At 40.7% G+C, this 14,418-nt stretch overlaps 1 protein-coding gene across 3 annotated transcripts in view; it reads left to right on the top strand.

The window, feature by feature from the left end:
- The window catches only part of PDE6B (phosphodiesterase 6B), a 107,686-nt gene that overhangs the window by 21,953 nt on the left and 71,315 nt on the right, over window positions 1–14,418 (top strand). Inside the window, exons 3-6 of one of the 3 annotated variants that reach the window (XM_056551925.1) lie at window positions 4,812–4,901; window positions 5,313–5,453; window positions 8,174–8,248; window positions 8,367–8,431. In XM_056551925.1, the coding sequence (XP_056407900.1) occupies window positions 4,812–4,901; window positions 5,313–5,453; window positions 8,174–8,248; window positions 8,367–8,431 (371 nt within the window). Of the gene's footprint in view, window positions 1–4,811; window positions 4,902–5,312; window positions 5,454–7,482; window positions 7,559–8,173; window positions 8,249–8,366; window positions 8,432–14,418 lie in introns of those variants that run through there. The other 2 variants (XM_056551926.1, XM_056551928.1) reach the window with 2 other exon arrangements.

Raw genomic sequence — 14,418 nt, 5'->3', positions numbered from 1 at the left:
AAGTACCCCTTCCAGAAACCCGCACTACTCCGCTCCACTGCCTCCCTGACACTAAGGAGCGCACTTAAGGTGCTTCAGCCTGGAACAGAGCAGTGCTGAGCCCCCGAAAGGAGCCGGGGTGCAAACTTCACCAGCCGATTAAACAGTATCTCAACCAGAAGCTTCCTGTCCGTATTAAGAAGAGCTATGGGCCTCCAATTCTCAATACGGCTTGGATCTTTACCCTTTGACAGAAGAATCAGGGCTGACCTCCTCATTGAATTCGGCAGAGTGCCAGAGGAGAGACACTCATTGAATACCTCAGTCAAGAGGGGAGCTAAAGACTCCTTAAAGGTCCTGTACCACTCGGATGTTAAGCCATCCGGACCTGCCGACTTCTTAGGGGCAAGCGCCTCGATCGCCAGTCTCACTTCCTCTTCCCTGATTTCTTCTGCCAAAACATCAAGAGAGGGGTCTACCCCTGGCTCAGGAATGGTTTCAACCAGGAAAACCGACATCTTGTCTCGATCTAGATCCTTCCTCCCCAAGAGGTGTGAGTAGAAGGATCTGACGACCTCCAAGATCCCTGATCTGGACCGCTTCAGAGATCCTGTACTATCAATCAGTCCTGAAATGATTTTACTACTCACTGATATCTTACAGTTTCTGTAAGGGTCGGGCGAGCGGTACTTCCCGAAATCCCTCTCAAAAACCAAAGATGCGTGTCTATCGTACTGACACCTCATCAGCAAGGATTTCACTCTGGAGATATCCTCCCGGCTACCTCCAGTCGAAACGAGAAGCTCGAGTTTCCTCCTCAGACCCTGATACAAACGGTACCTGTTAAGGGACCTGAGGCTCGAGAGCTGGCGGAAGAACCCTGCAACCCGCTTCTTGAATATCTCCCACCACTCTAGCTTATTACTACAAAGATCCAGTAAAGGTACCTGACTCTGAAGAAAATCCTCAAAGGACTGTCTTACCTCCGCTTCCTGTAGGAGGGACAAATTCAGCTTCCAATAACCTTTACCCATCCGGGGGGTCTCTGAAACATTCAGGGAAGACAAAATCATACAGTGATCGGAGAACTCCCCCTCAACCACGGACACTGCGGAAGAGACGACTTCCTCCTTTAAATAAAACCTAACTATTTTAGACCTGCGACTACCTTGATGATAGGTGAAACCCGCGTGGCTCGAGGGGCTCTGGATGTGGGCATCCTCTAGGCGAGCTTCTCTAGCTATGCTAATCAGTGCCACACTATCGCAAGTCAGCGGACCATTGGAGCCTCTCCTATCTTGGGACCTCGTGACATTATTGAATTCCCCTCCAAAGATCATCTGCCGACTCGTAAAAAGAAAAGGCTTAATCCGCATAAAGAGATCTTTACGGCCCCGCTTAGTTTGCGGGGCATAGATGTTAATGAGCCGGAGCTCCTGTCCCTTCATGAAGACATCTAAGATCAGGCACCTCCCCATTTCTAATTTAATAACCCGTCGGCATTCAACATGAGCGGTAAAAAGGACCGACATCCCACTATACGGCTCAATTGCAAGAGACCAGTGGGAGGGATCGCGCCTCCACTCTCTTCTGGCTTTTACCAGAGAGGCTAGATCTGACAACCTGGTCTTTTGTAAGAAGAAAATGAGGCTGCAAATCTAGCCGTATCAGACTTTATGCTGGCACAATTAATAGATGCCAGCGTCAATGGGGTGAGTGCCGCCATAGAGGGTGATTGAATTAGATGGCCTCACTCTTTATTTCTTTTTCCCCTTCTTTTTAGCCCCCTCATCCCCCGAAGACGACGAGAGGGCAGGACCACTCTTACATCTTTTTTTCGACTCCATAAGGTCCGCGTCTCCGTCCGGCCCCGGTCTAAGCCCTGCCCTCCGAGGAAGGTGCCTCGACAGGACAGGGCCCAGTTCCCGTCAGAGGCTCTTTCTCCCGGGGCACCCCGCCCTCACCTTCCCCCTCCAAGGAGGGGGAGGAGATGGTAACAAGGACGAGGTACCGGTTTGACAGGTCAATCAGAGGGGGGCAGCCAGACTTCCGCTTTGGACCTGGCCCGTAGTACCAGGAGCTTCAGAGGGCTCTGACCTCTTCTTTCTCCCTTTTCTTTTGCCCTTAACTTTCTTTTTGGGCCTCACCCCACTCTCCTCATCCACACTTTCATAGTGGGAGGAATCGGAAGGGTCGGCCATATTGCCTTCCTCTCTGTGAAGTCTCCTGATCTCCTCATCCAGCACATTCTCCTCCAGGGCTTCAGCAGTTACAGAGCCAGCTTCAGGAGGAGGGACCAGAGCCACCCCCACCACCTGGGCACTCTCCAGCTCCCTACTGCTTCTTCGATTTTCCTCCTGCCTTACTTTGGCAGGGCCCTTTTTGGAAAAAAAACGGATATTGTTTTATGTTTGTCCTTAATTAAATAAAGTTTTTTTTTTTTTTTACAATGGCCAGTATACTGCCGGGACATTATGGCAGTGTGAAAACAGCTTTACAAGTGACTACAGCTCGAATAGGACACAATCTGGCAGAATACACAATGATATCAGTGACTACAGGTGACGTCTTCTCTATAGTCTTCCCTTATCTAATTCTGCTGGTACATACCACCATGACTTGTTCCAGCTAAATCTTCTCTCTACAGAACTTGGCTCCTCACTTTGTCAAATCCTCTGTATGAAAACAATAATTAATGTAACCCTGCCACACACTGTGCCTATGAATATTATAATGCCACACGCTGTGCCCATGAATATTATAACACCACAATGTGCTCATGAATATAATAATGCCACACACTGTGCCCATGAATATAACGTCACATGCTGTACCTATGAATATTTTTATGCCACACACTGTGCCCATGAATATAAAACTATCCCACACTGTGCTCTCTGAATATAATACTACCATACACTGTACCCTCTGAATATAATACCACCACAAATTGTGCCCTCTAAATATAATTATACCACACACTGTGCCCTCTGAATATAATACTGTCACACACTGTACCCTCTGAATATAATACTACCACACACCGCACCCTCTGAATACAATTCTACTACACACTGTGCTCTCGGAATATAACCTTGCAATACAAGGAACCCTTTCAATAAAATACCACAATATACTGTCACTTAAAGAACCCCCCCCCCACCCCAGAAATTCCTTATAATATACACCATAATATACAAATGTAAAACACATAATATACAAATGTAAAACACACAGTGCCCCATAAATAAATTAATTATACTCTAATGCCCCCGCCATATTATATACTGTGCCTCCATATTATATTTCCATAATTAAATGGAAAGTTTCATTTTGTGTACTGTACTTCACCATCTTAGGCTTCAAGCCTGTATCCCCCCTATTTTATACACTGTCTCATATGACCGCCTGCCCCCTCCTATTTTATATACTGTGCCTCAGGTCCCTTACTGTGCCTACTGCCTTGTGTCAGCATCTCAACCCCCCCACCATTACTGTGCCTCATGTGAGCATTATACCCCCCAACCTCCACATTACTGTGCCCCATGTCCCCCCAAGCCCTCACATTAATGTGCCCAATGTCCCCCATGTTTCCCATGAGCCTGAGCTGTTTTGCAGGACACACTATCTGTGAAGGTGGTGTGGTGAGCTAATTTAAATATTTTTTTACCCAGAAGCCTGCGGAGTGCTAAATGGCCTAACTTGAATCTCCGGTACACCTGAAGAGGTGTCCTCTCCCCGAGGAAAGTACTGACCCCTATATATATATGTATATATATATATATATATATATATATATATATATATATATTTATATATACTAGTTTTGGTGCATGTAGGTAAAATAAATTAAAACCTACATAAATTGGGTATCCTTGAAACCGTATGGACCTAGAGAATAAAAGATAAGGTGTCGTTTTTACAGAAAAGTGCACTGTGTAGAAACAGAAGCCCTCCGAATTTATAAAATGGCATATTTTTTTCAAATGCACCCCACAAATATATATTTTCTGTGTTTCTCCGTAGATTTTTTTAATGAAATGATTGATAGGTATGTAGGTACAAAATTTTAAGCATTATGAAAATTGTCCGGGTCCTTAAGGGGTTAATAAAGTGGTATTTTATGAAATGTAAATCTGCCATTATATTATTAATTCACATTTAAATATGTATTTATTTTCTAGGACATTTTTTGTAATAACCTTATGTAACATGAATTTATCTTACAGTTATATATGGATTTTTGTATGCACTATACTGGAATACAGCCCCTTTCAGCCACCTGGTTTGTTGGGTGACACCTTTAGCTATTTAGAATGCTATTTGTTTGTACTTTGTATGCCTAACCTGAGGAAGTGATTGATATCATCAATTTCAAAACGCATTATTTTATTGCCACACATTGCTTTTATACCAGCTTTGGAGAAAACCTGCAATTGTCAGCTGTCAAACAAAGGCGGGGTTTGCCACAGAGCCAGTGAATAGGATTAACTGGCTAACCCTGGGCTCCTGCCATGCTAGAAAGCGCCCCATAGGCACTTGAGCTTCATTTACCTTTTGACAAAAAGGCTTATATCTTGGTACTAGAAAGGACCATGGAGATAAAAAAAAAAACATGATGGATCATGGTGACTAACCTCATCTAGCCATGTCTTGATTTACACCCCTGATTTCCTGCTGACGCGTTTTATTTAAACTACAGTGACACAATGTTTTTATAATTTTAGACAGACCTTCATCACAGAAACCATTTTCTCTGGAATAGTAGTAAAATGTATGTACAATCTACGGTACAGAGATACTAATTTATTGTTTTTTTCCTTTACTTACAGGTGTTTTTGAAGTATTTAAATTTTGCCTCATTAAATCTGAAAATATATCACTTGAGCTATCTACATAACTGTGAAACACGACGGGGACAGGTAAAAGGGCTTCACAATTTTAAGTAAACACAAGCAAATCTATCAATAGTCTATCTATATGTCAGGAAAATCCACCGCACTCAAAATTGGAAGAAAAAGTGATTCCATCATATGCCAGCAAGTGAACAACTATTCAGCTACCCCTCGCAGCCTTTTGCAGGGACCTAAAATGGTCTATCGATCACATATAATGAAATGAAGGCATTTTTTGCACTATAACTTTATGTTCTGTGGGTTCTCCTGACATATTATTTGCTGATTCATGATCAAGACCCTTCCTGCCAGTACCAGCATACCTTTTTATGCTTAGTGCTGCCTTCATGTATCTAGCTTGCTAGTCATCATAATAATAATAATAATATCAATAAATTTCATTTTTATAAAAAGCACATTCTTTTATGCATTCTTCAGGTATTGTTATGGTCAGCGAACAAAGTATTTGAAGAGCTTACAGACATTGAAAGACAGTTCCACAAGGCCTTCTATACTGTGAGAGCATATCTGAACTGTGAAAGATATTCAGTTGGCCTTTTAGACATGACAAAAGAAAAGGTATTGTATCAATTACAGAAATATAGCTGAAACGTGAGTCCAACAATTAATATGTCATTTTACATGTCTGATATGTTTAAAGAGCTCTTGCCGGGTCTCTTGACATGTCCGTCTTAATAAATACTTTTCTGTTTTTATTGTGCCATTCCCCTGTTACTCCTCCTAAATATGTTAACAAATGAGTGTTACTATACCCCAATGGAGTGTGCCTACAAGATGTGATGCTGTCCAATCAAACTATGTAGACACATAGGATATTGAAATGGGGAATGGTAATATGCAGCTGTCAAGTTATTTATACATCTTAAAGGGGTTCGCCTGTGGAAAACGATCTTTTTCAAATCAACTGGTTCCAGAAAATTAACAGAGTTGTAAATTTCTTCAATTTAATAATCTTAATCCTTTCAGTACTTATCAGCTGCTGTATACTTCAGAGGAAGTTGAGTTGTTCTTTCCAGTCTGACAACAGTGTTCTCTGCTGACACCTCTGTCCGTATCAGGAACTGCCCAGAGTAGGAGAAAATCCCCATAGCAAACTGCTCCTGCTCTGAACAGTTTCTGACAAGGACAGAAGTGTCAGAAAAGAGCTATTTGGTCAGACTGAAAAGAACAACTCAACTTCCCCTGTAGCATACAGCAACTGATAAGATTTTAAATAGAAATATTTTACACATCTGTTTAACTTTCTAGCACCAGTTGATTTAAAAAAAAATTCCACCGGAGTACCCCTTTAACCCCTTAACGACGAAGGACGTAAATGTACGTCCTGGTGAGGTGGTACTTAACGCACCATGACGTACATTTACGTCCTAAGCATAACCACGAGCATCGGAGCGATGCCCGGATCATGCGCGGCAGGTCCCGGCTGTTGATCGCAGCCAGGGACCCACCAGTAATGGCAGACACCCGCAATCCCGCGGAAGTCCGCCATTAACCCCTCAGATGCCGTGATCAATACAGATCACCGCATCTGCAGCATCGCGGTCACTTAAATGGATGATTGGATCGCCTGAAGCGCTGCCACGGCGATCCGATCATCCAGCATGGCAGACGGAGGTCCCCTCACCTGCCTCCGCTGCCTTCCTGGCATCTTCTGCTCTGATCTGCCTTCCCGCAGACCAGAGCAGAAGATGACCGATAACCCTGATCAGTGCTATGTCCTATACATAGCACTAAACAGGATTAGCAATCGAATTCGATTGCTATAAATAGTCCCCTGTGGGGACTATTAAAGTGTAAAAATAAAGGTAAAAAAAGGAAAAAAATAAAGTAAAACATTTTTTTTAAAACCCCCTCCCCCAATAAAAACTTAATTGTCCCATTTTCCCTATTTAACCCCCAAAAAGTGTTTAAAAAATATTTTATATACATATTTGGTATCGGCGCGTGCGTATATATCTGAAATTTTAAAATAAAATGTTAATGATACCGTACGGTGAACGGCGTGAACGTAAAAAAAAAAGTCCAAAATAGCTTTTTTATAGCAATTTATTCCAAAGAAAAATAATAAAAAATGTATTAAAAGTTTTATATAAGCAAATATGGTATCAATAAAAAGTAAACATCACGGCGCAAAAAATGAGCCCTCATACCGCCGCTTATACAGAAAAATGAAAAAGTTATAGGTCTTCAAAATAGGGAGAACTTAAACGTGCTAATTTGGTTAAAAAGTTAGTGATTTTTTTAAAGCGCAACAGTAATAGAAAAGTATGTTATCATGGGTATCATTTTAATCGTATTGACCCAAAGAATACATAACACATGTAATTTTCAACATAAATTGTACAGTGTGAAAACGAAACCTTCCAAAATTAGCAAAATTGCGGTTTTCTTTTTAATTTCCCCACACAAATAGTATTTTTTTGGTTGCGCCATACATTTTATGGTAAAGTGAGTGATGGCATTACAACGGACAACTGGTCATGCAAAAAACAAGCACTCATACTAGTCTGTGGATGAAAATATAAAAAGAGTTATAATTTTTTGAAGGCGGATGAGGAAAAAACGAAAATGTAAAAATAAAATTATTGTGAGGGATAAAAAGACAACAAAGAACGGAAAGAGTAGCCTAAACAACAAGAATAGAAATGAAACAAAACAATAGGGTAAGTCAAAAACAGAAAAACACGTTTACCACCGGACTACCCCTTTAAAGTTCACAAGGGAACAGTGACCTTTTATAATTCTTAAATGGAAGATGTTTGAAACAACCAGGGCTCTTCTTAGAACTGGTCACCCCACAAAACTAAGCCATTTAAGGAGAAGAGTCTTGGTAAGAGACGTGACCAAGAGCTCAATAATCACTCTGGCTAAGCTCCAAACATTGTGTGTTCAGATAGGAAACATGCTTTATGGCCACTAACATGAAAGCCCTCCTGGAGTCTGAAAAAAAGCACCTTAGGTATTCTCAGACTGTAGGAAACAAGATTCGCTGGTCCGATGAAACCAAGATTGAAGTTTTTGGCCTCAATTCTATTAGTGGTACAAAATACATAAGTGACATTGTCTGGGATGTTTTTATGGTTTACTATGTGGATGATGGCTGTTTTAGATATTGCTGACTATAGCTTACACTTCAATGTTTGCTAAAACAATTACAATGTTTAAATCCACATCACCCTCACATAATCTACATCAGATAAAAAGCCTTAGGTTCTATTCTTTTTTTTTTTTTTTTTTGCATCTGGGGGAAAATTTTAATTTCTTACAATTATTTTTAGGAATTCTTTGACCTGTGGCCTGTTCTAATGGGAGAAGTTCCTCCTTATTCTGGACCCCGCACACCAGATGGACGGGTATGTTTACCATAAGTAATTTCGTGTTTCATGTCCTCATTACAGATATGGAATCTTGTTTGACCCTTAGCAAATTATTGTATATCTTTTTAGTTGAACATAAATATTTGTGTTTTAGGAAATTTTATTCTACAAGGTTATTGATTACATTCTGCATGGAAAGGAAGACATCAAAGTTATTCCGTAAGTGTACCTATAGAATACATTTAGCATATAAAGAATTTACCACCTTCTTTAATAGTTATATTATTTACATTATAGTGAGTTTTAATATTCTTTGTAAAGCTGATCAACAGAAATCACATATAATGTCTGCTGGTTTTTAATATTTTTTTCTCAGATTTTCAAATAGCAGGTAAAAAAGCAGAATGTGCTCCAACATTTTAGTGGAGTTCTTTTACTATTGTTTTGGTGGTATTTTTGACTTTTCATACATGCGTTGTTTTCTGACATATTTGAAGTCCTGTAGTGAAGCCATGGGGATAATGACATTATAGAGAGCCATGTATACAGAAAACATACATTTTAATCAATATGCATTAAAACCAATAGCAAACAATTTAACCAGTAAAAAAAACTTTATTTTATATATCAACTGGCTCCAGAAAGTTAAACAGATTTGTTAATTACTTCCATAAAAAAAATCTTAATCCTTTCAGTACTTATGAGCTTCTGATGTTGAGTTGTTCTTTTCTGTCTAAGTGCTCTCTGATGACACCTGTCTCGGGAACTCTCCAGAGTAGAAGTAAATCCCCATAGGAAACCTCTTCTACTCTGTGCAGTTCCCGAGACAAGCAGAGATGTCAGCAGAGAGCACTGTTGCCAGACAGAAAAGAACAACTCAACTTCAGCAGCTGATAATTATTGGAAGGATTAAGATTTTTTTTATAGAAGTAATTTACAAATCTGTTTAACTTTCTGGAGCCAGAAAGTAGTGCAAGCAAATTTCTGTTAAATTACCGGATCACTGATGGACCCCGTGCAAGTGAATGGAGTCCATCGGGACCCAATAGTAGCTGTTTGCATCAGACCTTTAATGGGTCAGATGCGGACGGCAATGTGAACCTAGCCTTAGAAAACCAGCAGGACAGTATGTTGTCATATTCTTGCACAACTGTGTGCCAACACTAGGTTCATTTCTGAGTGTGTACACTTTTTTGTGGGACTCTAAACTACAGGTAGCCACAGAAATGTACCAAATGTAGTCACTACTAGACTAAATGGACCATTAAAATCAAAGGATTAGGTGTGGGTATGCTTTTGTCTATGCCAGCATATTATTATGCCGGTTTGCAATATATACCACAATGGAAGGACTGTAACAAACAGGTGATACACTTTTAAAATGTATTTGTGATACTTTGTGTTATAAGAAATTAAAAAATTTCTTTTTATACTATAAAAACAAAGTTATATGTATGACAAAACGGAGCAAAAATTATTTAAATAATTGAATTAAAAGAAATTTTATTGCCATCAAACTACATGTCATAGAGACATGCCATGTAGAAAAACATATCCCCCATCCTAAGGATAGGGCATAGGTTTTAGATCACGGGGGGTCTGACTGCTGGGACCCCCAGAATCTCATACTGGAGATACAGCTCTCCCCAGGAATGGTGCGCATCGACCCCCGCACAAAGCGGTGGCCGACACGCCCCCTCTGGGTATCTCTATGGGAGAGCTGGAGATAGCCAAATGGCTCTCCCATAAAGATACATGGAGGGGGCTTTTCGGTGGCCAGGGTCCCCTGCAGGACATTATGGGGTGTCGGACCCCCCACGATCTAAAACTTACTTTTTAATTTTATTTTTTTGCAAATTAAATGCAATATAATGTAAGATCAAGGAGCAGGGCTGTTATGAGACCAAGAGCAACCTTGACACCCATAAGGGCCCCCTTGAACATTATGTTCACACTATGGAATCTCTGCACGGAATTCTGCTCAGAGATTTTGTCTGAACAGCCACTGTCGAAATCCTAGGATTGCGCAGACCTGCACCGTCACCATTGACGCATAATTTCACTGAATAAACATGTTTTTTTTTTCTGGTGGATCAATTTCCGCAGCTGAATTGTCCACTGCTGAAAATCTGCAGTGTGAATAGATCAGTGGAAGACCCATTCACACCAATGTTTAGGTTCATGCAACAGAATTCCTGAGCACAATTTTGCATGCAGAAGTTCTGTAGTGTGAACGTCCCCCTAGACTCCTGCTCATCCAAAAACATGTTCTAATGCCCTCCTCCCCTTTTCTCCCAGACTCATTGCTGCTTTGGATAGCTCAATGGCCTTTGATGACATCAGCATAGGTCCCCAAGCTTTTACATGCTGGTTGGCTCTGTTGTGCTCCATCTAGAGCTCAGGCACTTTTGACAGCATCATCACAGGGCAAGGAGTAGGAGAGCGGCCAAGACACAGTATATACCAATGAGTAACTTTCATAGCACATTCTCATTCTTCTGTGGAATTCAATATTAAACAATCCCTGTTACATGTTATGACTAGAGATCAGCAAACTTTTAAAAAATTCGATTCGGCTGATTCGCCGAATTTTCCCAAAAAGTTTGGTTCGATCCAAATTTTTTTGCGGCAAATCGATTTAAAAAAAGGCTATTTCTAGCCTACATACAGCCTCTATAGGGGTATAGAACACTTTGCTGTGTTCTAAAACGCATATGGAGTGTGCTGGGGTAGTGAAATAATACTGTTATACAGAATAACATGCAGATTACCGGCATCGCTTTTAGAATCACTGCCACACAGCAGCACAGTTACAGAGCCTGGTGGTGGCATCAGTGTCAGGAGACCATATAGTGACTGAATGACACAGCGTGGAGGTGTTGGCAGCACGAGGAGACCATTTAGTGGCTGAATGGCACAGCGTGGAGGTGTTGGCAGCATGAGGACACCATATAGTGGCTGAATGACACAGTGTGGACATGTTGGCAGCATGAAGAGCCCATATAGTGGCTGAATGACACAGCGTGGAGGTGTTGGCAGCATGAGGAGACCATATAGTGGATGAATGGCACAGCCCGGAGTTGCCAGCAGCATGAGTAGGCACTAGGCCTTCACAATCCCTAAGATTAAAAGATGAATTAAGAAATTTAAACCGAAGATTTTGGATAGCGGGTGCTACCTATGAGAAAATGTAAAATTCTCAGGCCCAGGCCCCACAGCAGCATCAGTAATCCATATATTGTCTGAATGACACAGCCTGGAGTTGGCTGATGCACGAGTACACAGCAGGGCTTCACAATCCCCCCCAAAAAACAACACAATTTTAGAAATTTTTGAAAAATATTTTGGATAGCGTGTGCTACCTGTTAGAAAATGTGAAATTCCCAGACCCAGGCCCCACAGCGGCATCATTTTTTGATTTGAAATTTAAAACAAACTTTCAGTGTCTCGGACCCCGTGAGATGTAGGCGCAACGTCTCCATTGCCCTGACCGACCATTGTTTCCAAGACTTTTCGCCAAGGCAAACCATGTGAAGAATAGCGTGACACCGCCGTGACCTGCACACATGGTATGCTTAAAGGCCACTCAGACTTGGCCGGGCAGTGGAGCCTTAAGACACAGTGGAGGATGTGGAGGCGGAGTAGCACACTGTCACAGGACCAACGGGCTGACAGAGTGTAACAGGAAGCAGCATTGAGTACACACCAGGGCTTCAGAATCCCAAAGAAAAAACAACCATTTTAAACAAATTTTAAGAATATTTAGGACAGCGGGTGCTACCTATATATTGCCTGAATGACACAGCCTAGAGTTGGCTGATGCATGAGTACACACCAGGGCTTCACAATCCCCCCCAAAAAACAAAACAATTGTTGAAATTTATGAAGAAGACTTTTGGATAGCGGGTGCTACCTATAAGAAAATCTGAAATTCCCAGACCCAGGCCCAGCAGCGCCATCAGTAATCCATATATTGCCTGAATGACACAGGCTGGAGTTGGCTGATGCATGAGTACGCACCAAAGCTTCACAATCCCTAATAAAAAAGACAAACATTTTTTACAAAAAATTTTAACGAAAATTTAGGACAGCGGGTGCTCTCTATATATTACCAGAATGACGCAGCCTGGAGTTGGCTGCAGCATGAGGAGACCATTGAAATGTCAGATTTTTTTATTTGAAATTTAAAGGGGTATTCCAGGCAAAACCTTTTTTAATATATATTAACTGGCTCCGGAAAGTTAAACAGATTTGTAAATTACTTCTATTAAAAAATCTTAATCCTTCCAATAGTTATTAGCTTCTGAAGTTTTCTGTCTAGCTGCTCAATGATGATGTCACGTCCCAGGAGCTGTGCATGATGGGAGAATATCCCCATAGGAACTGCACAGCTCCCGGGACGTGAGTCATAAGAGAGCAGTTAGACAGAAAACAACAACTCAACTTCAGAAGCTAATAACTATTGGAAGGATTAAGATTTTTTAATAGAAGTAATTTACAAATCTGTTTAACTTTCCGGAGCCAGTTGATATATATATATATATATATATATATATATATATATATATATATAAAAAAAGTTTTGGCCTGGAATACCCCTTTAAATCAAAATTTGTGTCCCGGACCCCGCCGTGTGGGTACAAAGGACCTAATCTCACAAGCACCCACAGGGCTCATGTGGCTGTAAGCTGTAGGTGCAATGTCTCCATAGCCCTGACTGGCCATTTTTGGTTTTTATACCTTTGTTTAAGAACAAGCACATATCCAAGAGTCCGGAAGACTCTATAATGCAGGACAGTGGACCACCAAAAGACATTCTTCTATAAAATAATTTTTTTTATGAAATAAAGAAGCAGAGTTCATCCCTCTCCGTATTTTTTTTGAAAATTTTACTTAAAAAATCACACGCAACAAGCGTTCAATGGTGTAATGGTTATTATTCTGGAGTAATAAATTAATAAATTCAAGTTTCAGTAATTAATTCAAGTTTATTACTGTGATAATTATCAGAAAATTTGAAGAAAAAAAAAACACTACCCAAGAGTGTTTAATAACCCCATACATTGCACCATAAATGTTGAAATTTAAATTAAGCATGTATTTATGTATTTCAAAAATACTAAAATTAAAGGCCCAAGCCCAGAAGCATCATGAAGTCAAGTAGTTCCTGAAAGACACAGGAGCAATCAGGAATAGACATCAGCAGTACCCAAGAGGCTTCAATAACCTCTTACATTGCTCGATCAATCGAGAGATTGAGCAATAACAGGTTTGTTATGCCCTCAGATGTCCGGGGCTGCACGCGCAAAACACTGAATGGACCAGCGTGTGTCTATCTTTCACCGACAGGTGCGGGTAGCCCGCTGAACCCCGTTCGCGATAGGGATTAGGGATTCCAATTATTTGCCAGGAAAGAAGAATCACATCTAAGTGCGGGTCATAAGCTCGGGTTCATTAAGTCCCTGCCCTTTGTACATACCGCATGTCTCTACTACCGATTGGATGGTTTAGTGAGGTCCTCGGATCGACCCCGGCGGGGTAGGAGAAGGCCCTGGCAGAGCGCCGAGAATTTAAAGATCATTGTTGAAATTTGCATTAAGCATGTATTTAGCTACTGCCAAACTTCAAAAAATTAAAGGCCCAAGGCCAGAAGCATCAGTGAGGCAAGTAGTTCTTGAAAGACACAGAATGAGTCAGGAGCAGTCAGGAGCAGTACCACACAGGGTTTCATGACCCCTTACATTTAACCCCTTAAGGACCAGGCGTTTTTTGTTTTTTGCACTTTCGTTTTTTCCTCCTTACCTAAAATCCTAACTCTTTCAATTTTGTACCTAAAAATCTGTATTATGGCGTATTTTTTTGCGCCACCAATTCTACTTTGTAATGACATCAGTCATTGTACCCAAAAATCTATGGCAAAACGAAAAAAAAAATCATTGTGCGACAAAATTGAAAAAAAAATGCTATTATGTAACTTTTGGGGGACTTCCGTTTCTACGTAGTACATTTTTCGTTACAAATGACACCTTTTGTTTATTCTCTAGGCCCATACAGTTAAAATGATACCCTACTTGTATAGGTTTGATTTTGTATTACTACTGAAAAAAAATCATAAATACATGCAGGAAAATTTATACGTTTAAAATTTTCATTTCTGAGCCCTATAACTTTTTTATTTTTCCATGTTCAGGGGGCTATGAGGGCTC

This window comes from Hyla sarda, chromosome 1 (assembly GCF_029499605.1).
Source record: "Hyla sarda isolate aHylSar1 chromosome 1, aHylSar1.hap1, whole genome shotgun sequence".
Taxonomy (NCBI): domain Eukaryota; kingdom Metazoa; phylum Chordata; class Amphibia; order Anura; family Hylidae; genus Hyla; species Hyla sarda.
This window is presented reverse-complemented; position numbering and strand designations above follow the sequence as displayed.